The sequence below is a fragment of the Sturnus vulgaris genome, chromosome 19 (assembly GCF_052056855.1).
Source record: "Sturnus vulgaris isolate bStuVul1 chromosome 19, bStuVul1.hap1, whole genome shotgun sequence".
Taxonomy (NCBI): domain Eukaryota; kingdom Metazoa; phylum Chordata; class Aves; order Passeriformes; family Sturnidae; genus Sturnus; species Sturnus vulgaris.
Window position 1 is genome coordinate 11,480,638 of NC_142261.1, and position 26,986 is coordinate 11,507,623.

At 41.5% G+C, this 26,986-nt stretch overlaps 1 protein-coding gene across 4 annotated transcripts; it reads right to left on the reverse strand.

Annotated features, from left to right (window-relative positions):
- On the reverse strand, nt 1-26,907 carry MED15 (mediator complex subunit 15). 4 transcript variants are annotated; one of them, XM_088176140.1, is made up of 18 exons: nt 26,762-26,906; nt 22,054-22,141; nt 20,854-20,905; nt 20,363-20,392; nt 18,983-19,198; nt 18,194-18,459; nt 17,077-17,454; nt 15,917-16,012; nt 10,967-11,092; nt 6,159-6,301; nt 5,720-5,847; nt 4,697-4,831; nt 4,248-4,311; nt 2,875-2,941; nt 2,266-2,426; nt 1,930-2,096; nt 1,694-1,792; nt 1-1,543 (listed from the first exon to the last, which is right to left on the reverse strand). In XM_088176140.1, the coding sequence occupies exons 1-18, from the start codon at nt 26,827-26,829 to the stop codon at nt 1,410-1,412; spliced, it is 2,418 nt and encodes an 805-aa protein (XP_088032266.1). In that variant the 5' UTR covers nt 26,830-26,906; the 3' UTR covers nt 1-1,409. The 4 variants fall into 4 exon arrangements, with proteins under 4 accessions (XP_088032266.1, XP_088032265.1, XP_088032268.1 ...); XM_088176139.1 differs by having other exon boundaries at nt 1-1,546; XM_088176142.1 differs by lacking the exon at nt 10,967-11,092 and having other exon boundaries at nt 26,762-26,907.
- Nucleotides 26,908-26,986: the final 79 nt, after the last annotated feature.

The following is a 26,986-nucleotide window of genomic DNA, read 5'->3' on the forward strand; positions in this document are numbered from 1 at the left end:
TTAGCATCCAACACAGGAATAATAATAAATTTATTACAGTAGAAACAAACAGATAATGCATTATTAGCTCATGTACAAAATACTGACAGCACTCTGCTGCCTCAGTCAGTGCTTACTAAGTACCCACATTTAAAAACATCCTAAAACTGATGACACCACATGGATTTACAGAGGTCATAGCAATTTCTTGACACTATTGTAAGAGAGCCCAGCTACTCTTTAGGGTTTGCTGCACAATACAGAGAGAGATGGGGCAGGATATAATTGAAACATCTGATATTTGAAATTTTCCTGCACCAGGAACTTAAGAAGGAGCAACTTAGACACATGGGGAAATATGAAAAATGCATTTAAATTAGAGCTACTTGTGGTCAATGTTTTCATTCAAAGTGCCAAGAATAAGGCAGCTGATGACTGACTTGAGTGCCCATCACTGTTCAAGGCACGAAGGGATTAGTTGTCAGTTCTACTCCTGAGATGTTGTTTTTTGCCTTTTTTGTTTAAACAAACTGATGTAGTATAGAAACATTTTCAGTGCACTGCATTAACTCCCACTGGAAGCTTCTTAAAAGAAGAAATGTAGCTACAAACCTGCTGCATTGATTTGTGTCACTTGGCCTTTATACTGTTGGTTCCCCCCATTTTTACATACACATTCACTGAATTTATAGAAGAAGTCAGTGTGCACTTCAGTATCTATTCTTTTTTATCAGCCTTACTCTTAGAGTGAGAAAAGTGGTCCATGCTAACCAAAAACCGTTTATAAAAAATTGCATTTAAAATAAGCTGTAAAACACCTTTTTTGCTCTGTTTGGTTTCACATTCCCACCCCCAAGTATAATTATCCAGACTTATCTCACATCTTTGAGGGATGCCTTAAAAGGATGTAATTTATCCTAGCTCTGGGCAAAATTAATAGTCAGAAAGATTTCCTGCACCCACTGGGAAGTTTGCAAGCACATTCGAGTTGCAGCTCATTTATTTCTGGGGCAGTATCAGGTCACAAAACATACAGTGTGAAAGAATTACTGGCACTGAGCAAATTTTGAAGCAAATTAGGACATTTTTCCCTACCCCCTCTTATACCAGACTCCCTGATGGAAGTCCACAAATAATTTCTTCTCTAAGAAGACAATAAAAACTCATCCTAAATACAGTCTTGAGAACCATATATACACATTTTGTATATCTGAAAATGCTGGCAAAAGTCCACAGAGGCAAGAAGACCGAAAGCATGAAAGCTAAGTCTAACATCAGGTTCTCTACTGAACCTGACAACCTAGAAACAAAACAACATAAGGCTTCTTTCTTCTGAAGTAACCTCCCCACACGGTGGTTTTCCAGTGGCATGTGGGAGAGGTCAGCTGCTGAGAGGTTCTTTGTGGCTCCATGACTGAGGAGGGGAGCTGTTATGCAGCAGAGAGACAGGCCTGACGAATGCTTTGTGCCCAGGTGTTCAGGAGAGCTGTGACTGAATGCTTGTCTGGGAGCTGCAATAGTTTTGAAGTCATGTATCGATACACTGACTGCAAAAAGGGATTGGCTGCTGGAGAAAAAAGAGAGAACTGATAAAGGAAGTTGTCGTAAAAATCCTATTAAAATATTAACATAAAAGAGAGCACATTAGGTGTTCACACTCCCCCACTACTCCCAATTCACATGCCCAACAAATGTCATGGCAGCATCTTCATACCATACTGTCTGGGGTTCTTTATCCACAGAGGGCTCTGATCTGGATAGTCTGCTGGGACACTGAGCTGGAGTGGTGGGACATTTGGAAGATTCTTGTCATCTAAAAGGCAAACACACTTCCATCAGAGCAGAGCATTTCTTGCCAGTCAGGAGACTTTATGTGCATAACTGAGCTGGATTTCTAGCCTGTGAACCCCAAGGAGGAACCAGACTGCACATGTCCCCCTTTATTCTTACCTAGCTTGCATATGAGATGAACTGTGCCATTATTACTGCAGTGTGAAGGGTCCAGGTTCACCAGGAATTTAGGATTTAATCTTGCAACTTCTCCTTGTAAGACATTTGGTATGGTCTGTCTTTCATCCTCTTCATATTTCCGCTTTCGAGGGGAAGCAATGGGGGCCCTGTGTGAGACACAATCCACAAAAGGACCAGGTGAAACTCTGCTAATGCTGTACCTGGAAACATTTCACACGTGAAAAAAGAAAAGCTACACCCACAAAGCCATCTGTGCTTTGAGTAATTTGCTGGAATAAGGAGCCCTCAGGGCAGGCAGCAGCCCGAGGTACGTACGTGATGGGCTGCCCGTGGATCGCCGTCATTGCTGGCATGAACGTCCGGTACAGGGAATGGTTGAAGACTGGGGAGCGGATGTTGGCCAGAACAGCATCCAAGAGGGGCTGACACAAGTACTGCTGCTTGGTGGGGGGCACTGGGGGAGGTGGTGGAGTAGGCTGAAACACAACAGAAGCCCCTTTTCCTTTAATCATCACCAAAAATAGAAAGAGCTGCTGTTGATTCTGAAAAATTTTACAGCACTAAACTTCCAAGGTATGAAATGCAAATTGTCAAAGTTGTATAGAGTAACATTAAAGGAGGAAGCAAAAAAAAAAAATCCATATGCAGTTTTGGTTTAGGAAGGCCTGAAATCAGCCACAGTCCAAAGAAACAAATATTCAAGTCTTGGCACAAATCACAAGAAACTGAAGGTTCAGTTAAAACATACATAAAGGTGACTTATATGAAGTAAATGCTTGCCCATTTTTTCCTGTTTTCTTATTTTGTCCAAATTACTTGAAGTTTTAACAGTATGAGTAATAAAAAGTGCAAAAATGATCCTGCCCAGTCTTGAGCCCTTTTGGAATGAGTTGCTTATCTCTGCTGGCACAAAGCATTACATACCACAGCCATATCATTTTTCAGCTTCTCCAGAGCAATTTCACATTTCTGCAGCGTCTTCAGGGGGCACCTGTGGAAGAGGAGAAATTTCATCCACATCACCCAACAAATGGGCACCTGTCTTGGTTTAATTTTGTTTCCTGGCCAACGCACCAAATTCTGTCTTCATTTTGATTTGCCAATTTAAATAAACTCATTTTCTGTTGTGAGACAGAACCAGGAGTAAAAGAGCAAGGCAGGCCTAAAACTTAAGAGAGTATTAAAAAAATGTATTAACTACACAAACAAAGGTGGGGGGGGAAACCAAATTCAGAATAAGATTTTTTTCAGACCACTCCTTCCTTCCCTCTCCCAACCTTCATAACAACAAAACAAACATACAACCACTACTTTGGTCAGTTCCCAATTTAGTCTTTTTCAGTTCACTTCCGGAGAGAAAAGCCTCCTCTTGTTAAAGCTGTAGGGATTTTTCCACAAGAAGGAAGCAAACAGTCCTCTCGTGGTTTCATTTATCACATTTGCATCTGCCTGGACCTGCAATGGTGACAACTCCTCCCAACTCCACAGCCTGCCCAAAGCTGTGCATGTGGGCCATGTCTGTCTCATGGGGTATTACTTTTAAGAATGAAATGTTCCACAGCAAAGGTTCTCTTCATTTCTTTTCTCTCTGTTCATGTTTCATCCTCAGAAAACCGAGATCCCCTTCTTTCCTCAGGGCAAAGATTCTCAGCACAGGCGCTTTTTGGTAAAAACATGCATCAAATGGAACATTTCCATCCCCCCATGTCTTTCTCCATGGTTTATAGGAATATTCAGTACATCAGTTCATCCCTACAATCTTACAAAAGGATTTTCAGCCATCTTGACATCATCTCCTCATTCTCCTTCCATCTTAAAAATTTAGCTCTTATGTCACTGACTTCAGAAATCTTCTTATTCCCTTTCATATTCAAAGGAAGGCCGAAGGTTTTGCAAATCTTATCTGAGCACTAAAGAGTTAAAGTTTAACACTTTAAGAGTTGGGCCAGGCTCAGGCCGAGCTGGGGGTGGGGGGAACTCGGGTTGGTGTCACCTGCTCAGCCAGCAGAAAGACAAAGAGCCTCAGTTCTGGATTACCTCCTTCCAAATGTGTGTTCACAGAGCAAACCAACTTTATCCCATTGGCTGTTGAAGGTGTCCCAACCCCCAGAGAGGAATCTCCTTTAGAGAGAACTTCCCTCTGAGTTTCTTTTTCCCGAGTTAACCCATCACAGCACCTCAAGCTGAAGTGTTCCTGCTGTGTGAGCCCCAGAGACTCAGTGCTGCCTCAATGGCAACAGGGCTGGGTGCTGAACAACAGATTTCTGGACAGCTGGGAAAAGTGCCAGGAGAGTTACCGTTTGGAAGGGTCAGTCAGGATATCCAAGAGACTCTTCATTTTACTCAGGTCCTTCTTCCTATCTGCAACAGTATGAGAAACACAAACACTGAGTACAGGAATAGCTTCCATTCTTGCAGACAGAAATACAGCACACTGTCAAAAATGAGTCAAGATTCAAGAAAGAAGTGAGGATTAAGGACCTTTCATCTAATCCTAAGTATATCCAAAGCATAAACTCTACATGTTTCAAGACCATCAGAAGTAAAACAAACCAAAACTGATGAGAATTTAAGGATAAAGATTTTTCCCACTTCTCACACTAAAATCTTTAGAAGCAAGAACAGCTAACTTTCTCTGACATCTTTAATCCCTGGAAAAGAAGTCATCACAAAAGACAAAGTATTGCTTTTTCAGCAGGTAAGAGCTGACATAGATAAATGCATGGCCAAATACAAGAAAGCTCACCTTCATTTTTATCTATTTTGTTGATCATCCTCCGGAGTGGCTCAATGTATTTTGATAGTTGTTTGAGTTTTTCCAGATACTGTTGCTCCTCTGACTGACCAGAACTGGCCGGACTCATGACAGAATTTGGATTTCCTGGCAAAAAGGAAGACTGTGTGTCACAGAGTGATAAAAGATACTGCAGAACATTATTCTCACATTTCAGAATCTTGATCTGAAATGGCACTGAAGGGGCACTCTGAAAGTGCAGCTCATGTCAAATATCCAAATCCACAACTGGATGCCCTCTATAGTTAAAGTGCTTGCCCAACCCTCTAGTCTTTGTGTAGAAGTAACATGTTCTATAGGCAGAACAGCAATTCCCACTTAATAAATTTTTTTTGCAACGTTCCAAAGCTCCATATACCCATTTTCTAGGTCTTTATTTTGCCTTCACTCTGATGCTTTAAACGCAAACACAATAAATTCACAGCAGTTTTTGTTAAGTGGGTCCTTTCCTACCTGCAAAGCACACAACACTGGTATGAGAAGGAGCCATATGTTCCCTCCATTCTCAGTATCACAAATTGCTTATTCTGTCTGGGAGGGAAGTGCAAAGTGCCAGAGAACACCTGGGAAGGTGTTCTGGAGCAAAACAACCTCCTGCCTGGGATTAAGTAGTTATGTCCTTTACAACTGCACAATGTCACTGAGGGTCCCTTCCTGTTGGAACCAAGGAATCATTATTCCTCTATAACCTTGCTGCATTAAATTAAGTTCATTCTTTTTTTTCAAAGACTGCATTAAATTAAATATCGTTCTTCTTTTCAATTTCCACAGTCCAGTGATCAGGAAAGAGGTTTCAATTGATTTTAATTTGGGAATCCAGGCAGTTGTGTTATGTGGTGTATGTGATATGTTCACTATGCCAGCTGCTCTTGGAAGTTCACACTGTGCCAAAAATAACAGATTTCCCAGGAACTATTACAGCTACCAAAACATATCCCAACCCATGGTGTGCAGTATCTCTGTCAGATCATTTACCTGGAGTGTTTAAAGGACCTGGGGATGGCACACTGAAGTTCTGAGGTGTTCGTGCAGCTGCTGGGCTCTGTGATGGTTGTGGAGATGGACTGGGGAGAAAGCTGCTGGGCGATGGAGCAGGGCCAGAGCTGAAAAATAAACATAAAATTAAACCTGCCAGAATCTGACAAGGAAGGATCATCAGCCTGTAAGCAGATATGGTTTTATTAAGCATCATTATGGCAGCCTGTAGTTCTGCCTTGGTGAGATTTCATACAGATTCTTTATGTAAAATGTGAATTTTCAGAGTGAATTCAACCCTATCTCACCTGTGCTCCCAGTGGAGCTGGTATTAAAATTCATTCATTTCAGTGCAAACAGAGTAAGGTTATTGAATGTTTCTGAAAACCTCACACTTATGGCATGACCAGAAGTGCTCAGAAGTTGCAGTGTGGCTCACCTGACATTTGAGTTTGGCTGAGAAGTTGGCTGGCCTGGCTGAGGAGATGGCTGTGGCTGTGGTGGGGGAGGCATGGACTGGGGTGTCTGAGCTTGCTGGACAGGAGATGGGGATGACATCATGGTAATATTGTTCTGGCTGACCTGGAACGTGGGAAAAGGCACCATCAAAAGAACAAAAGGGAGCAGAGGATGGGAACCTAACTAAAAGGCTTTACCTGTGGAGAGAAGTGTATCCTCAGGCCTACAAGAAATGAAAGCATTAGTTTCCTTTCTCCCCATAAGGACACTCCCACCTGTATCACTCTTGATGCTCTCAGGGCAGTAAATCTTATCAACTTCAGTAGAAACAACCATTAAAACTGCACATAGCTTGAATTAACTGTATAATAATTATTTTTTACTGCCCAAACCATCATGTTGCAATTAAAATGTCGGAAGCGCCACGTGAAAAACCTGTACTTTATCAGAACTAAAGAAGAGCAGGAAGAAAAGACATTTCCCACTTACTAATTAAGAATCAAAAACCCCTCCTTATTTAGACATTTTAATTACAGTCTTCAAAGGTCTGTCAGGCTCAACTGCAGCTTCTCAACTGGTTTTCTTTAGGAAGAAGGAAGAAAAAAATTAGGTAAGCCAAATCACCAACATCTTGTTTAAATACTGAGTTCTGAAAATCTGGGTGCAGATAGAAACTCCAAAGTGAACAGCTGGGTGGGAAGAAAAGTGAAGAAGCTTTCTGACCTTTGGAGAATGGTGAGGTGTGCCTAAGGGACAAAGAGGCAAGCAAGAGCATTTCCAGAACAGCACCAAACTCTGGGTAACAGCTAGGTTTATTCTGGACACTTTACAGTGCCAGAGCCAGATGACACTAAAATTTGAGCAACTTCTCACATTTGTTCTAATACACATTTTCCCCTTAAACACTTAAAACCAAACAAGAAAACCTGTGCAATGTCAGAGGCATGGGATAGTAATGCAGATATTAAGTGATGACTTTTATTTAAGGCACATGCAGAGTTGTTATGACTTGGTACATACAGAGATAAGTGGAATTAGCCTGCAGAGGCCATATATTGTGGCTTATTAACCCATGTGTCCACTCTGTAAGTCACTGATTAGAATCTTTGAATTAACAACTCTTTTCCTCAGTCCAAACCATTTTTAAACAAAGGTTCCAGTAAAACCACAAGTCCCAGGCACACGAGAGGCACTGCAAATTTGTGCTGCCCTTCACTCTCTTCTTAAATATCCATCTAAATAATCCAACTGTATGCAGAGGACATGATATTTAGCACATTGAAAAGTATTGCATTGTCTGCTTTTGCATAGACAAACTGACTACAACAGGAAATGCTTTGTTTGGTAAATCACATTGCAGATATGCAAAAGGTCACACTCCCCCCCCCCCAAAAAAAAAGAGTACAAACAATCCCCAGCTCAGTGCAAAACTACTAAGCTTGAATAGACTAGTTTATCACCCATTACAGAATAGTTCAAAATCAAATGCAGCCTGACAAACTATGATTTTTTTTTCAATCTGCAGTAGCCCCAGTACCTTTGCAACCTCACACACAAAGGTACTACATAGAACAAGTGAGGCTGAAATTATAAAATATCTTCCCTTTCTCCAAAATCAACAACTCCTGAGCCTGTGCTTATTGTTTTCCAAAGGAGGTGAATTCTTTAACAGCATGTCTCTCCTCAACAGCTGGAAAAGCAGAGTTTGCCTCCTGCAGATGCCAGGCAGCTCACCATGTTTGGAAGGAAGTTAGGATGGACACTGCAAAAAGCATTCCCTGATTCTTCCCAAGTCTATTTAATGTGCTATTACACAGCAAGTGATTTAGGACTTATCCATATGGATACTGCACCCATTTTTCATCAAGTCAGACTGAGACCATTTGGAGTGGTTCATCAATTCTTGAAAGTCAGGGCCCTGTTAAGTGTCTTAACTTGGTTGAAAAAATGACTTCTGAACACTAAATCCTTGTGTTTTGGGAAGGAAAGAAGGAGAAAGATTTCATTAGGTTTTCTGCCAGATTTAAGTTTCTGTGTGTAATTCAGCACCAAGGACATTATTTACATTAATTTACAAATGCTGCAGAAAAGTGAAGAAAAGGATACGCAGCATTTACTGTGCACATAAATTGAATTAATTTAAATTGAGTGAATTGGATTAATTGAATTTTTTTGCACTACCTCTCCTCTTTCAAATACTTACACAGGCAAACAATTTCCTCCTTTCCAGGATTGCTCTCTGCCAGCTACATTTCAGAACAGCAAAGGCCAATCTCTAATAATCAGCAAAATGGTGACATTTTCAAAAACATGCATTCAGAAGTGTGCAGTTCTGAACTTATTGCTTTGGTTTTCTTTGACAGCAGTTAATTTGCTACATAATAATTTCAGATGCCTTTCTACAGAACAGATTTAAAGACAATTTCAAGTTTAGGTTTCTACATTGTTTGCAGGATACAGATTAGGATTTTAACAATTTAAGAAAATTTCAATTTCTAGGGAATGCTCTTTGCAGCTGACTTTGAGTAAAAAGGCTTTAAAAAAACAAACACACCACAAAAATAGCTATGAACCCAAAGACAAAAAAAAAAAAAAAATCTCCTCCTCTCTGGAGCTTTAACTCCATTGAATCCATTCAGCTCCAGAGTTAAGCCATGGCTACTGATCATTTGTATACCCTGCATCTTCAAGAGATGCAAGGAAACCCAACTACATCTTTTTCCACTGAGGGATATGAATTTCTGCACATAAAACAGCTACTACAGCCCACTGAGCATGAAATTGCTCTGTGACTCTACAGGGACCTCATCACGACTCCATACTCTAATTTTCTGAAGTCTTGCCCAAAAGGTATTTAGGTTTGCATGATAAAAGTTTGTATTTACATCCACTAAATCAAAGCTATTCTCAGTGTTCAGAGCACTCTGTCCTGGAAGACAGAACTCACAGCTGGGTTTATCTCCAGTTTGCTGAGTCTCAGGCACAGAACAGCACTCAGGAGATGAGGCTGGTAAGGGCTCTCAGTTTTAACTCTCTTGCAAATCAAAACACCAGGTGAATGTGGAATAAAACCTCTTATCAGTAATTTTTTGTTTTGTTTGCAAAGACTGTAAGAAGCAAAAAATCCCAACCAAACAAATAAACTCACTGGAGAATCAAATGAGCCTTGTGATTAAAAAGGCCAGACTGTTTTGTCATATGGGATAAAAATAAAAAGCCACAAGTATTGATATGACATCTGGTCCTTCTGTTGAAAAGCATTCTTCAGTGCAATACCAGGATTCTATTCTAGAGAGAAAATACATCCTGAACTACCTAAGACCACATCTAAAATGGACTTTGATACTACAGTCAAGGAGAGGACATGCTCTTAAATGAGTGTTTCAAAACCACATATCTGCTACAGCCCTTCACTCCTGTGGTGAACACTCTGGTGACAAGGAAGTTATACCAAACAGACAATAGTAGTTTAGCATTTTGTAAGATTAAGAGGTGTAAAAGACAACATTTCTAATTTCTAATCTACCTAGAACCTGAACAAAATATTTTGGCAGACAAAACTAGAGATTCATGCTGGTCCAGAGCTGACAGGTATATGGCAGGTCAGACTGGTTTCCAGCCACCAGTAAACCATGACTCCTAGCACCTGCTTCAAAGCCATTTTCACTACAATCATTGCTCATGAAAAATTTCTCTTCTTCTTCTGTTTGACCAGTTGTTCAGCCTTATACATCACTTTCACAACCCTTGGCATGCTACTGAGAACACTTCCTGCTGAGCAGTTCACTTGGTGCCAGAAATCAAAGCTCCCCAGTAACAATGACAGTGCTGAAACATCATCCTATGGCACTGAATGCATGAACTAGGAGTCTTTTGCTATTAAATAGAAGCAAAACTAATATTTAAATACCCATGAGAAAGCCTCAAATACTGTGGATATTTCAAATGGGAGATGATTATCTCAGCATCTATCAACTGCTACAGTGACCAGAGCACAAAGTAAATTCCCCTCTGACTCCAGAGCTATGGCTGGGTTTGTGTCAGTTAACAGACACACACTGTCCTGGATTGAAATGACCATTCATCTTCAACCAGAAATGACAACAGATGTGTTTGACTAGGACTGCAGAATCTTTCTGGTCACTGTCACTACCTTTGCAAACTCCTGAGAGGAAATGAATGTTCTGACCTCGTGCATTTTCCAGCAACAGCTGGACAGGAGCTGCCAGCCTGCCTACACAGGCTCTTCTCTGATGCAGGTACAACTGGAATCCTTCTGGCAGCTCCTCCTACACAACCATGAAAGAAAAGAACAGCTCAAATTTCTCTGGGTCCCTGATACCATGCCAAGAAGCTGCTCAAACTGAAATGTGCCATGTTTACTAATAACACAAGAAGCACCTGTACAGAGCATGAAGAGACACCAAGCAAGGTCCTGGAACAGCTCAGGCAGGTATGCTGCAGTGCTGACTTGCAGCACTCAGAAATGCACACTCATGGAATGTGGACCTTTAATTTGAGACTCGAAACAATTCTGAACGTGGAAAAGTTTTAAATGTTAAAACAAAGATCTATCCCACTTTAAAAATGCTTTATTTGCTATCCCAAGCTCTCAGAGAACCTATTACTTAAAATGAAAAAGGATCCATAAAAAACATAACCTAAAGAGACGAACACTCTGAGTAACACCGGCAAGTTCATTGTTTGATTGCTGGAAAGGCAGCCTAGAGACCCACGCAGTGAAGCTTTGCAGATTGCTGACACAATGTGCTGTGACCCAGTAAATACCTGTGGCATTTGCTGTCCGCCCAAGGGCATGGAGCTTGGTGGTGTAGCAGACACCGACACCGCGGTGGTAGGCGGGAACCGTGGTCTGATTTGCATCCCACCTCGGGCCATAGGTGCGGTGATCATCTTTGAGGACAGAGGGACAACAGACAAAAGTAATCGCAAAACAAGAAATGCAGTGCACTGGCAGGATGAGAAGCACATGCAGCCTCCAGGAACTGGGGAGGGGGAGCATGAAGGGCAGGTTAGTGAGCTTTTCTCTAAAGGTTAACCTCACGGGCTGGCTTGGAAATCAAAACTCCTCCTTATACTCCTTCTATTTCAGACAGCACCTAATGAACTCCTGTACCCTGACAGAGTTGATATGCAGACTCAGATTCATGTGTCAATCCTGTCATTTCCATGAAGGGCCTTTCCTAAATTTTGCCTGACATCTCAAAGTTCTAAAATTCTTGGAAATACGCTACGATCGCTGTCAGGAGCACTCCATGTAAGAAGCTCTGTAAATGTCACAGGTTTCTGATGTGCTTTCCCCCACTGTGGGCTCACAGGGTTTAGCAGTGCTGGCCACTGCCCCCTCTGTGACAGCACATTTGGTCAGAGCTCAACAGCAGCTGCCAGCACAGAGCTCCAGAGTGAGCAGATTTCACACCAGCCTAACCTGTGCCAGTAGAACAATGCCAAAAAACAAAAAGAACTTCCAGGTTTGAAAAATCTACTTCCTTCCTTTTATCACCCAAAGGTATATATAGTCAAATATACCTTCTTAATTACTGTAATTTTGAGAAATACCTATTTCTCTTTTACTAAGGCATGCTAAATTATTCTGAGTCCATGATCTTGCTCAAGCCTATTAATTCTTTTTGATTCTCCAGTTATATAGAGTGAGCACACTCCAAAGCACAATCATTTAGGGTAAATGATAAAGGTTAGCATTAGAATCGATTTTTATTTTATTTATTTATTTTAAAACAGTATTAGGACTATGCTGTGCAGTGTCCAAAAAGTACCTTATACCTCTATAGCCCTTGGCTACTTAAAATTTGATATTATACCACATACTGACAATTTACAACAAATACAGCATATATGTGAGGTAGTATTCAGGTAGCTTTGGCAGACTCACTTATCAGTAAAAGAGCTTTTGTTTGGGACTTCAATATCTATAGTGAAGTTCTCTGGGCTACCTTTCTGTCCTAGTTTACATGTTGCTGAGGAACCTACACAGTCCTAACTAACCTAAGAGTTCATGTAGTCTCCTTCCTGTAAATGGTTTGGGGAACTCCTGCTTGATGTTTATGTAAATGGACTGAAGCAGCCAGCAACACATTTCTAGAGAGTCAAAGAATGCATGTGCTTACAATTGTTAAAAATAAATAAAATTAAATACAACATAGCAAGACTGAAAAAGGAAAGCAATAACTGATAAAGGAAATAGTGTCAAATTCAGCACAGCTGTTAGTTCACAACATCAGAGCAATGCAGTCCCTTTCCATCCAGGCAAAGAGGGATGGTCAGAGACAGGATTTCAAAAGGGGAGCAAATGAGAGAGCCTCAGACATCACACACACATGCACACGTGCACACACAGCATGCAGCAACAACCCAGCACTGCCACAAAGCACAGGATGCTACAAAGTGCAGTGAAGAGCTACAGTATCAACATGAGAGCTGGTGAAGCAACATAACCCTAACAAAACCAAAAAAAAAACAAAAAAAAAAAAAAAAAAAAAAGGAGGGGGGGAATTGCTGGGGGGAGTGGGTGGGGGAAATATCCTTTCAGGCACAATCACCCCATCTTAGACCCTCGTGAATGCACACAGATCTCTGGAGTTGTGGAATCCCAGGCATGTCATGGTGACCCACATGTCCCATCTTGGCCATGTTTCTGAAGCCACACCACCAAAGTGGGAAGATTTAGATTACTTCCACTGAGGCAAAGGAAATCAGAAGAATATTCACAGGTTAAGTGTCTGGCAAACCACTGAACACCAGCATGACAAACTCCAATTCAAAGGCTTTCAGCTGTTTGTAGTATTGTGGTTGGTCAAACGAGTGCACAAGCATACAATTTTGGGTTAGGGATTTTTGTATTTTTTGATATGTGTTCTTTGGAAAGGAAATACATATATAAAATATCACCAATTCCAGTCTCTTAACAAAAGTAATCTATTTTCCCCCATTCTCCAGCTCATTTATATTTACAAAACCCGTGACCCTTTGACAAAGGAGTCAGGAAAGGGGGTTCCAAAGCAATATGTCCATAAAGGAGTTACTCTTCTTGTAAAATAAGAACACAACCAGAAATGTTTAAGTACTTTTGAAAAAGACTTCAACAGAACATATATCTTCCTCCACAAGTGAAATTGATTCTTATGAGGCAAAATTGCAGACCCTGTAAATCGAGATAAATCAGACAGCAAGAAGGGGATCTCCCTTCAAAGTAAGCTACAAACCCCATTATTTAATAAAAATGAAGTGGAATAGAACAAACAGAATCCAGAACCTGTAACTTACTTTTATCTAATATCCAAACATTCAGCATTCCATAAACACACAGCTTCTGGTGAGCACATGTACATACAGTGCCACTGCCAGGGCACTAAAGGCAGCTCAGATTTTCAATCAGCATCAGAAATTCTGCATTCTGAGCACCTGAAGGAATTGCACCAGAACAGTGACTTAATTTTACTAAAACTTAGCTGCAGGTGATTACAGATGTTTTTCCTTGGTGCTGCAAGCATTTTGTGCAGGTCCCTGGTTGCATGGGCACTACTGCTAGGAGCTTCCCTGTGAGCTACATGCACACAAGGACCAGAGCAGGGTGACACTGACCCCTGTGGTGTCTTTGTAACTTCAGAGAACTTCTCACATGAACCCGTGTGTAAACCTGGGACTGCTTTGACTTTTACTTTTGTAGGAAGGATTTACAGAAACTTTATGGAAAAGGAAAAATGCAGACACAGCAAGCAAAATTCCCAGTTTGAAAGCCCTTAAAGACTAAGTTTAAATGTAACAAGCAAAGATTAGAATAGTGTTTGTTTACAAAAAAAGCTTCCCTGAACCAAATAAAGCAATCAAGGCAGATTTATTAAAAATGTTGATGCATTTGCATACTGAAAAGTGTATTAAATAGAAAGCAAAAATCTGGTCTTAAAAGTTACTTCTTATAAAGAAAATCCTTATACACTCTCAACACTGAAGCTGCATTGTAATATTATATACAGCCATAATCTTAAAACTATTATATACAGAAAATATTTAGACAAGTACAAGAAACCCATTTAGTTATTGGACTTCATAGTGGTAGGTGAATTTTAGTAGACTCATCTTGCAATGTCATGAACACAAGGGGAGTAAAGCCTGTATATGGAATATTCCAAACTCCATTTGTGGTAGATAAAGAGCAATCCCCAAGTTTACTACACAGGACTGGAAAAAGCTGCAATACAAAACTGGCTGTCAAACATATTATCACCCAAAGCTTTTCAAATGCACTGTGCTGTTAAGCCACTGGCACATGAAGTCACTAAAGGGGCAAGAATTAAGTTGACTCTACATAAACACAATCCATCTGCTTCAGAGTTGAAAAGAGCACCACTGAAGTTAGTAAAAAGGAAAAAAGTGTCTCCTCCAGTCAGCCTAAGTCCCTGCAGCTCCCACCTGGAAATTATTTAAGAAACAAATAAGTTTTAATTCACATTTCAACTGTAGGAAGACAATTCTGCATTGCTGTCAGTACTGTCCCAGCTGTACTTACCACTGCTCAGCTTTTTTTACATCCTGTGCTACATTGACACAAGCCAAAGGAGCAATTCAGAAATACAACTTGGCCACAACAACGAGGATGTGGCCATGTGAGAGTTACCATGGTACAAGACACTATCCCTGATACAAGTTTGGGAGATGTACATTGAAGAAGCAATTGCTATCACAGTCCATATAAAAAACTTCTTACTGAATCTACAAAATTACTTGTGCACTGAATGGAAAATGGTGCTTGAAAAACATGGAATGTCTGGGTATACAAAAAGAATTCTGCCACTAGTCCTAGTCAGTCTCACTTCATTTGTCTGCCTCTCTCTTCATCTACAGAGTGGTGATATTTGTACTTACCCATGTCTGTAAAATGGCTCAGTATGAAAGACTACAGAGGTAAGCCACAAAAGATTTTCATATTCTTGTGGAAAATGGGATAAGAGGTTCAGCTCAAGCCATTCCCCAGTTTTTTCCCCATATCTCCTTCATACCAGGCACACATCAAGAAACAACCACTGGGGCTGCAGGTATATTGCAGCATAAAAGAACCATGTTAGACAGCAAGCTTTCACTCAGCACTTTTCTTAATGTAACTCTGCACTTGTGACACACTCCATTTGCTCTTCACAGTCCACATCCAAAACAAAAGCATCTAGATCTACTGCCCATTTCACTCAGAAGAAGAATGAAAGATGAAAGGACTGAAAGGGGAGTGCAGAGAGATTTCATAGTCTATACTATTTGTTTTATAGTCAACACATGAAGATGGAAGGTAAATCACATGTGATTAAAGATAGCAGGCAAAGATTCACAGTACAGAAATCAGTTTACACAACAAAGCAGTCACCTAAGAGAGTTTAATGAAAGAAGAGGTGATACACTCCAGGTACCAACAGTGAGACTTGTAGTGTGCCCACAGGAGATTGTCTTACTCATGTGCATTCCTGTGTCAGTACAGGCAACACTCGTACCTACTTGGGACAGAGAGCATGCACAGAGAGGTTGGCAATGAAATCCTGCCTCTGACTCCAGGCAAAGGAGAACCAGCAGAGAACACCATATCCCCTTTATAGAGGGGATGACCCACGTCAGACCCTCATCAGAAACCACCAGAAACCCAACTCCATGCTCATCTCTGGCATGCACTTGCCACAGGCCTGTGACCTGTGCCACTGGCCCCTGGGCCCTTACCTGCCCTGAAGCTCCCATCTGAGCAGCCTGGGCCTGAGCTGCTTGCACTGCTGCTGCTGCCTGCTGCTGCTGCTGCTGGACCAGCTGAGCTCTTACCTACAGTATGAGAATAAAACCCAAAGTAAGCACACATAGCTGAGTAGGGTGTGACACTTCTGTATCAACTGCATTGACTATGATCATTAAAAGGGGGATGGAGACAACACCAGCCTCACAAACTGAAGTTTTTGAGGTTTTTTGTGAAAACGAGTTGCCACATGCAAAACATTTAGAATACCTTTCCCACAGACTGCACACCCAATTCAACAACTTCTTACCTCTACTATCAGGTCTTATATATAAAAATAATAGATACATTTTTTACAAGCCTACCAATGATGACATTGCAAATGTTTACACATTCATTACATCTGTCAGTGTGACAATCATGGCATTTAACCACTCCTAGCTGGTAGGAGCATGAAGTGGGGGTATCAACTCATCCATTTCTAAAGTGTGGCTGACACTCCATTCCCCCCAGTAATGCCCAAAGAAAAACAGGTCTGAGCTTTGGCTCAACAGCAACCTATGGAGCCCAGATAAAAATGACTGTAAAACTTCCAAAATCTGCACCATTAAGAGCATGACCCAGTAAGAGATTCAGCAGAGTAAAACTATTGTCTTGCCCACCTTCTCTTCAAGGCAAGAACAACCAGCATATTAAACTGTGACCAAAACCTCCTAACAGCAGCAGAAGCAAAGCCAGCATGGTAGAGAGCTAACACTGGCTGCAGTCTAAAACACTTCAAAGTACTTGCACATATTCCAGAAAAGCAAACAGCACAGAGGTAATTTCTCTTTAACCAGAGTATGCTTCTTTTTCTTTTTTTACTTGTCCATTCAAGAGTGAGACAAGAAATTATTTTTAAATATTAGCTGCATGAATGGTTTTCACAGATTTCCAGAACTCCTACTCTTAGGGTACAAAACTATTCTCTACAGGCAGGCCCAGATATAAACTTTTAAACACCCTGTACTCGTAACTTGCTAACTACAGAGCCCTTAACAAATTATGGTTTTCCTACTTCATCATTAGCAAAAGTCAGATATACTTTTTTTTTTTTTTTTTAATTTTATGGTGGTCATAACCAATCACCAGTCAGCTGGTCACTAGCCCTTACCTGCATAGCTTTTAACTGCTGTGGTGTGAGAGTAACAGGCATAACCTGGCCAGGAATCTGTCCTGAGATTGCCTGAGGTTGAGATACCATGGGCTGGGGTTGAGGCTGGGATTGTGGTGGAAGCTGAGATTGCTGTGCCTGAGCAACCTGTTGTTGTTGCTGCTGCTGCTGCTGTTGCTGCTGCTGTTGCTGCTGCATCTGTTGCATCTGTTGTTGCATGACTTGTTGAGGTGGCTGCTGCTGTATCTGTTGTTGTGGTATCTGCTGCTGCTGTTGCTGCTGCTGCTGTTGCTGCTGTGCCTGCATGACCTGTGCTGCCTGCAGCTGCTGCATTTGAGCAATCCGCTGGAGCTGCTGCTGCTGCTGTTGCTGCTGTATCTGAAAAGCAGGAAAAGCCAGGCTGTCAAAGCTTCTAGCAATGTGATAGCAGACTTATAAACCAAAAGTAAAGAGAATCCTAACACATCAGATTGATGTTTTAAGCCCAAAGGGAAAGCCCAACCTTTTTATGCACTCATCCCTCGTATATCTCAACCCTAAACTCTGCTATAGCCTGTATTTCCACATTATAAGCTTTCCTGTAACTTTTAAAAACAAAGGCGAGGTCCATCAGCTTCTCCTGTACAAATGGGCTCAGATACAGTTTTTCAAATGTAATCACCCCTTACTGCACAAGAATATGACAGCTGAAGTTCCCTCACCTGCTTTTGTACCTAAGGATGATATATATCTATATCTATATATACACACATTTTTTAAAGTGGCAACACATTATTCACACAATGACAAAACAGCCAATATTGCTAGAGTAATTCAAGTGCTGTTCTTTCCCAGTTTCTGTCAGAATGAAAAGACAATCCTGACATTTATAAAAACAAAAGAGACAAAGATTTTAATTCCCCACTGCTATGACAGAAGAAAGCAACAAAACTTCTGTACAGCCTTTCCTCTAGCATGTAATACACTGCTGTGAATTAACTTGCCAGTGTATCCTGAAGCCCTACCCTAAAGTGGCAATGTGTTAGTAACAGGCAGAGCTGATACTTCCAGCACAAGCCAAGCCCCACCAGACAAGTAACCACTCCCCACATTTGCCATCGTGGCTGTTTGTCATCACCTGCTGTTGGTTTTGCTGCTGCTGCATCTGCAGTTTCAGCATGTGCTGCTGCTGCTGCTGCACTGCCTGCAACTGCTGCTGTTGCTGCTGCTGTTGCTGCACCACTGCAGCGGCCGCTGCCTGCTGCTGCTGCACCTGGAACTGCTGCTGCATGGCTGACTGCTGGGCCTGGAACTGCTGCTGCTGCTGCAGGGCCACCTGCTGCTGCTGGAATTGCTGCTGCTGCTGCTGTTGCTGCTGGGCTATCTGCTGAAGCTGAAGCTGGGCTAAAGAGAAGACAGACTGCACTTAAAACACGATACCCAAATAATGTGAGATTAATTAATGCCCTTCCTTAGCAGTATATACTTTTGCTTCTTCAAACTGATGGGGCACATTAACAGCAGAATTAATTACACTTTGTACTACCAACTTGTAATTCACTCTGCCTCTATTGAGTCAGCAACCTAAGTAAAGAGAGTAAAAATGTGCAGGAAGAAATGTGCACTGACATCACCAGCAGGAAGCACAGTAACATGGAAAACAAAGGTGAGCTCTACAAACACAGTGTTCTGAAGCTGACATGATAAAAGAAGAATTTGCTCCTACAACAGCCACACTGTTGTTGGCTATACTAAGGAAGATATTTATTCAATTAGGTAGCAGTACTTGAAATCAATTCTTTCCCCAATTGACTTGGCTGATTTAGCCACAAGCATGACATTTCTTCAGCTCCTTTTCCTTGGGGAAAGGACTTCTTACTGAAAAGCTGATCTAACAACTTCAGTGGTTGAAGCAAATGGAACTTACTCTGCTGAGTAGCTGTAGAGACACCAGGCATCCCATGAGGGGCCATTCCTGAGGTTCCAGGAGGCTGCTGCTGCCCTGGGAGACTCATCTGCTGTGCCATAGGACCAAGGCCTGTCATCCCACTCATTGGTGCTCCCTGAGCTCGGGAAGCCATGCCCATCCCAGGTGCCCCTGCCGTGGGACCCCCAGTCAGATTCTGCAGGGCGTTCATGGGATCTACAAAGAAAACAGACACTGACATGCAGCCAGCCATGCAATGGCTTTTCCAGAATCCTCTGCTCTCCATCATCCACTCTCTGATCTGGCAACTTCAGACCATGACCAGGTCCAATATTGTGACAAATTCAGATTCACTGCCCTGCCTGTGAGAAAAGGCTTCCAGCACATCTCTGCCTCTCTGTAAATAGAGATGATTTAAAGTGCTCCAGTGTTGTGAAGTTCCACACAGATTTTAAATACATCAGAGAAAAGGAACTTATTAGCCATCTCCAAATTTATACACAAGTCAAAACAAGCTGCCAACAAAACTCCAGAAGATATAAAGCTTTTAACCTCAAAAACCAAGGGAGTCCCACTGTGGATCTTCCTCAAGTCAGAGAAGCAATGCTCAGACCAGAGGATGTACTTTGCTACAGCTCCCAATCTAACAACACTGTTATTATTCACTGAATAAATTCAATGCCTTTCAAGACAGTTTTCATAATCTGAATCCTAGGCACACAGAAAAGTGAAGTTAAAGAGAGAAAGGCAATTCAAGAGGTCAGAACACAACATGGGGTGCAGAAGCAATATTAACCAGGTACAGAATACACACCACCTCTTTCTTAAGAATTATTACAAAATAATTCCCAGCAGTCTAGACTGCATGTTAATCAATCACAGACTGCATATTTGCCCTACAGAGGGATACAACCAGAGGACCACACTATGTCCCTAACATCCACTAGTGAGGATTAGCACAGAGGCAGAAGCCAGGATCAGATCTAAGCTCACAAATATCTCTGCCTCTGGTGCAACACCTGAGGAAGCCACAGCTCCAGGCAGAAGACAGGAACCTGGGCTGTTCAGCAGGAGATTATTTTCAATCACTCTCATGCTTTCATGAATCTTAGTGCTGTAAGCTAACAGAAGTACAAAGAGAGGAACAAACAAGTCTGCTGTGTTACATCCAAAGCACTGGCCAAGCCTGTCACCCTCATCACTGAACAACTCCAAGACTGTCATGCACCCCTGTCTTTATTCCAGCAGCATTTAATATCCCAGCTAGGGAATACACAGATGCTTTACTCTTAGTGCACCACAGCCCTGATTTCTAAGCTGCTCTATTTAGAAATGGAGAGTATGGGGAAGGGAAGAAAACAACAGAAAAGGAACTCTTACCACTGACTGAAGCTTGAGATTTCTTATTGTCTGCAAAAGTAAAAACAATTAATCATCTTTGCTAATATTGTCACATTGACCATTTGGATATACTCTACAAGAAAAACATTCACATCATAATTTAAAAAATAAAAAAACCCACTATCTACTATAGCTCTAATAAAATACATTAACCTAAGCCAATCTGGTAATCAGAATGCTACATAAAAATGGAAAGAAGGCAAAGATACAGGAAAAATCAAGAAGGAGGAAAAGTAGCAAGTTTAAATAATTTCTCAAATACTTTTCAATTATAGATGATGTGTAAAAGGAACAGTATTTATAAATTAGGCATGCATACTACAGGAAGATGTTTAAAGCAACTTGTTATGGATCACATGCAGAATCACACACAGAAGCCCTAGAATTTACTTTCTGGTTTTCATCCATGAGGATTCAATGAGCAACCACAACTGGTAAGAAAAGAAAACCAAAACTAAAAAATTACTTACGAATATCTCGGAAATGGATAATAAGTCTGGCCACAAGAGAAAGATATTCCTCCTAGGGGTGAAAAATGAGCATTTTAGCATAAGAAATGAAAACAGAATAACCATTACTCTTTGGTCTTCAGTCCTCTTCCTCAACATACTGGATTTTACTTTACAATGTGTGTGGGCTTTTCAGAGCAGTTCCCTTCCAAGAAACAGTCTGTTTATTAACTAGGGATCTTTTTACTAATACGTCATTGTGGTTGGTGGTACAAGAATGCCAAGAAACCACAAAATTCACAGGAAAGAACCTCCCTGACAGCCACACTAACAGGACCACAATATGCCAACATTATAAACCAACATACATTTTCCACTTCTTATCCACTGTAATTCCTTTTCTATAAGGACAGAACCTGCTTACTTGGCACAATAATTATTTAAGTCCTTGAATTATGTTACATTTGTACTACAGTGACTCTTCTTAAAGCTAAATTCACACTACAAATACAAGTAAATTAATAACTTGGAAACCTAACATGACAGAAGTGTCAGAAGTGAAAAGAGAAATATTCTTCAAAATATTTGCTTCATAATTTGTAGGAAGTTGGAGAGAGCTGAGAGAGCCTTCCTGCCCATGAAACAACTCACCAGGGAGGATGCCAACAGTGGGTGCAGATTTGTGACATCAGCATTGTCACATTTTCACCAAGACAAGTTCTATTTCAAACATGGCTCCTTTGGAGACAGCAAAAGTATCCAACTTCTCATAGCACAGCTCCAGGGAAGAAGTTTATGATTTTATAGGAGTGCAGAGCTGTACATTATAGCCAGACTTTCACAGAGACCATGGCTCTTCCCTTGGGGTTATTCTTGACAGAGCCTTTGCATTCATATCCTAAATTTTTCTGACCACCCAACTGGAATGGTGCTACATTGTAGATGAAGGAAATTCTATGCAATTCACTACACACAAATATTCAGGTAAGAAAAGTGTGGTTCCATACGTGCATGCAGCAAAGCTGTCTTGCACTAAGCCCAGTTTGATGCATTTATTGGATGCAGAACTTCTCCCATCCCCTCAAGGTAAAAGAAGCAGCACATATAAATTAAAATTTCAAACAACTCTGTATTCTTAAGTCCACTGGCTTTGCTATTTCTCCACTTCGTTACAAACTTCTTTTGACACCCAATAAATTCTGGAAGCAAAGAGAGATTTACCCTTGTTTTGGCCTTCATAAACACATGGCTCTCCATATCTTTGCTAGATTTATTATGGGCAACACCAGCTTTCCTCATAGCTTCATCACTGAAAAAAAAGAGGAAAAAAACAAGGCTGGGTATTAATTGAGGGCATTGCAAAATACTTTCTGTAGTTAGAAAGGTCTGTGAAACAGCTTTTTACCTCTCTCTCATTTATAGATTAAAAACAAACAAAAAATCCAAATATCCACGACAAAAAAAAAAACCCAAAGTTTCTTCAAATAATAGAGAAAAAAGGCAACACAAATATTCTTTGCAGAAATTCAAGACCAACTGCTAAACGAGTCATTATTTTACTGCCTGATGTATTATTTTGACAAAATACCAGGACTTGTTTATTTGAGGAAAACTGAATGACAGGATTAATGTAATCCATGTTTGGCAAACAATGAGATTGAGCTTCCTAGCATCAGGATTTTCCAAAAGAATTCTCTAAACATAAGGTGGAAGAAGAAAAACAAAAAAAAAGGTTGCCTAAAGGCACAGAGGCTTAAGCAGGAGGACAATGAGTGGGAGCATTGCTTAGGGACAGAGGAGGGCAGAGGTGCAGATGGGCAGGGTGGGAGGGACATGAGTGGAAAAGAATGGGCATTCTCAGCACATCAAAGAGCAGCAACCAATTCAGCCACGGAACATGACAAGAAAGACATCCTAAACCGAGGAGTTCAGCCAGGTGAAGCCCTCTTCCAATCCTCTAGGTATTGGCATTCTCAGAAACTTCCCTGCAAAACCTGTTCTTTTTTTAAAACAGCCTGGCAGTTACAGTCCAAATTCCACAAACCAGCGATCAGGAAATACTTTCACTTTGCAATTAACATCTCAGAAAGTTATTTCTCAGTGACTGCCATTGCATGAGCAATGCAATACATTAAATACATTAAATACACGTCAGGGCAGTGACCCCTGGAAGTTTCAGCCACTCTGAAGAGGCATTACTGGTTTTTTTTCCCCCCTGAATTTCCACCATCTCCCCAGCAACAGAAATGGCGCTTGCACAGAAGTAAACTGGTTCAGCTTTAAGAATTAACTCAGTGACAGTCTCAGAGAGAAGAGCAGATGCTACAGCCTTAAAATGCAGGAGCTTAGGCTGCCACAACTCACGCCCTTACCTGGGCAGCCAGCAGCTCACAGCTGAACTGCTGCAGTCTTTAACCCAGAGCACAGTGGAACACTGCACTGCTGGAAGGCTCTCACGGGAACCTGTCTGTGGGGTCTGGCAGCCATCACAACAATGCTGCCTATGCATGAAGCTTCCTTAAACTGAAGCAGAATGTGAACATAATGCAGAGTAACTAATCCTCCATGGGCAAACAAGCCTTGAAGTGAACTGCTCACAAAGGAGCTCTGCTGTGGAGGAAGAAGCTATATCCAATTCTCTATTTACAAGTCGTTTTTTTCACACTTTCCTTTTTGGAAAGGCTGCCTCTAAATCCACACTACTCTGAATCGTCCTTAGCTTTCCAGTCCCAGTACAATGACAATGCCTTTCATGTTGAGAGTACTGAAAACTGAGAAGACAAAAAAAGAAGACAAAGATTGCACAGCGGCAATAGCACTAACTAAACTAAATAGCACTTAGTGGATGTGAGAGAGACAGTGATCAATATGGTATCAGGAGCTTGAAAAAAATCCACAGCAAAGAAATTATCTGCTTTTTTATGGATCATTTCCTCTTGACATTATAGAGCATGAAAGATCTATTATTGTGACTACATCTGCATTACTGAAAATGGCACTCCCAGCTCTCCACGTCCTATCTGTTAGCATTCCAATAAAGGTTTAGACTAGGAAGAAACAAAAACACACAATTTGTTCCTTGTTCACATATTTAACTGCAATCAACATAAAAACACATTAAAAGACTAGGGAATTCAGCTAGAAAAGAGTCTTTAGCACAGAGCACATTCCTTGCAGAACACTCAACTCTACCAAACTTTAGGAACTAGATGGTACCAACCAATTCAACCTTCATCTGCCTTGTAAGCATTAGTAAATGAGCACTAAAAATGTGCATTTCTATTTCATGCAGAACACCCAGAGTTGTGGTTTCACAAGATGAAGTGTTCAACACCAACACCAGCTTCAGGAATTCCCCCTCCAGTCTCAAGAAGCTTGTTTCCAGCTCAGATATGTGCAGCCTCTCACTCAGGCTAACTGGTCTAACAGAAAAATCCTGCAGAACATGTTCTCCTTCAAAACTGCTCCCTACCCAGTCCACACCACGACTCTGAATCAGTTGTTAGAGTGAAACACCAGGACAAGGCAACTCAACTCGAGTTACATCCCATTCCCACACTCAGCACAATTCCCTTCTAACACAGCCTCAAAGCAGCTCAGGGCAGGAACTGGACACAGCCACAGGCTGAGTTTACAGCCCAGATCAGATCTGTCCTGCAGGCAATACCAACATTTAAAATCATATTAAGACAAGGCCTTTAAAAGGGAGACTCCCAAGGCAGTGTGTACTGACTCTCTGCAAGCCAAAGTGTATATCCACACTCCTGCATCACTGGTGACTCCTGGAACACCCTGGGAGAAGCCAAAGCTGTTCCTCAGCCTCAGCCATCCTCAATCTTGCAATAGTATGGAAATTCTGCTCAGGCCTGCAGTCACACAGAACCTAGTACTGCAAGAGGACATCCTAAGCACGATTGTCTCAAATGCCCACAACCAAATCATGCACATGGAGCACTGCCATTATCCTCAGGACACCCAGTGCCCACACTGAAATGGTCATTCACATAACATCACTCCTGAAAAACAGCCAAAACCCAGAAAACTTCAATTCAGTGTTGTAATGAAAACTCAAGTATGGAACTGCCACAAATTGAGACATCTACATCTAGCAGATATAAAGAGGCATTTTGTGAATGCTTTCATGCTTTTAATGTTCAAGACCAAGTGTGAACATTTATGTTGACAAATATCACTTCTTGGCTGCAGGGTGAACTGGTAGATATACATATATTTAAGACTGTATTTTCCTAATTGCTCAGAATAACCTTCCCACAAATTATAAAAACTTTCAGATGATTTACCAGATATTTAATTACCTCCCTCTTCCACCTACTATGTCAGCCTCTAATGACAAAACCGAGAGCTTCTGGAAAGAAATAGGAACTTGTTGCATACAGAGCTCAAGCTTTTTAGCAAGTGTATTGCTTTTATTTCTCATTCAACAAACTCTACTTCTGGCTAACTTCATCTTACTCCAAGTGCCACATGAAACCAGGCCAGGCTGGTTTTGGATATCTAACATTAAATAAGTGCTTAAAAAAATCTGCTGCAGTGGCTGTAATGACTCATCCCAGTAATAGTTTTGCTTGCTTTCTAAACAAGGTCATAAATACAAATATCTGATCCATGCTGTAAAACTGCATGGAGTGCAAGGAAGTGACAAAAAAAGACTGTCTCTACATCTGTAATAAAAAGCACATGAATTGTACAGAGACATCTGTGCACTTGTGGAAAACAAAACAAACAGAGGGCATTTATTAGAAGTTTAGGATTACTGTCATCTCTTCATTTGGCATTAAAGATTTCTTGGTCAGTAGTATTAATTTTTAAATCCCTTGTTGCACACTTCCATTGAAACATTTATGAGCTCAGACAAAAACATTACAGTTTGCAGGGCAAATACAAACTCCAAGTTTTATTGTGTTATGTTTGCATGTGCTTACTCATGTTTATTTCCTTAAAGCCACACAGCATTCAAGGGCACTTTTGTTTGTTTGTTTTGACGAGGCAGTAGAAGAACAAGAGAAGAAGTAAGGGATTAATCTAACAAGATTAATGACTTTACAGAATGTTTAGAAAGTGACACATCCATTGTGAACACGAAAAATACCTGCATGCCTCTGACATCATATTTCTTCAATGAATACTACAACAGTTTAATTCTGGAACAGCATCCTAATTGTAGTAAACCCACAAACACTCAAACTACTTATATGTCATTAAAAACAAGAGTCCAGTTTTAGATATTGATTGTTAAAATCAACAAGGGAATATCAAGCTTCCCAAGTATACATGAATTAGCATTCATACATTACTTTAGAAACAACGAACAGTGCTTTCACTTCTGTGCTCACCACCTTGCACAGGCTAGAAGAGCCTTCCAAAAATAGAAAAAGCCTGCAGAGCAGCAAAGTAATTCAAGGAAAGCAATTGTTTCACAAAGGAAAACTGAAAAGGCAACAAGCTGAACTTCACATTAAGTCACCAGCATTTTTATTTCATATTTACCCCCAAAAGGCAGACGCAAGCCCATAACAGTGATTTTCATAGGGCTAAATATGTCAAAATTCACAACAACATGGACACTGGCAAAATCAAAGCTCTAAAACAGACTGTGTCAAGCAGGTTAGGAAGCCGGTATTGCTGGAGAAAAGGAAAGTGAAAGAGAGAGAGGATCGGAAAAATTAAGTCAAAGAACAGTCCCGGTTACCCCTGCACAGGGTCTGAGCAAATCCTGGTAACGACCCCTCAGGAGATGAGCTCCCTTAGGCGAGAAAACACCGGGGACAGGGCACGACCCGGCCAGCCAGGGGAGGGCCGGAAAGCCTCGCAGAGGAGCGGGCACGGCCGGGACACGGCCCGGCGGGGGCGGCAGGAACCGGGGCCCGCACGCGGCCTACCCAGCCCCGAGCCCGCGGCTCTCACTCACATCTGGCTGACGAGCTTCTGGCGGAAGTTGGTGCTGCGCCAGTCGGTCTCGGGCCCGGTCACGTCCATTGCGGCCACCGGGAGCGCCTCCCGCCGCCGCCTCCGCCTGCCGCCGCTGCCCTGGGCCTCCGCCGCGGAACCGCCGCGCCGCCGCTTCCGGCGCGCGAAGGATCGCGGGAAATGAAGTCCCGGCGCGAGCCCAGGCAACTCTCGCGGGATCTGCTTG

Coding starts and splice junctions, on each gene's coding strand:
- MED15 (XM_088176139.1), bottom strand. CDS start 26,829: ATGGACGTGACCGGGCCCGAGACCGACTGGCGCAGCACCAACTTCCGC. Junction 11,093..15,916: donor AGATGGGAGCTTCAGGGCAG/GTAAGGGCCCAG, acceptor CTGTCCTCAAAG/ATGATCACCGCACCTATGGC. Junction 4,832..5,719: donor AGGTCCTTTAAACACTCCAG/GTAAATGATCTG, acceptor CCTTTTTGCCAG/GAAATCCAAATTCTGTCATG.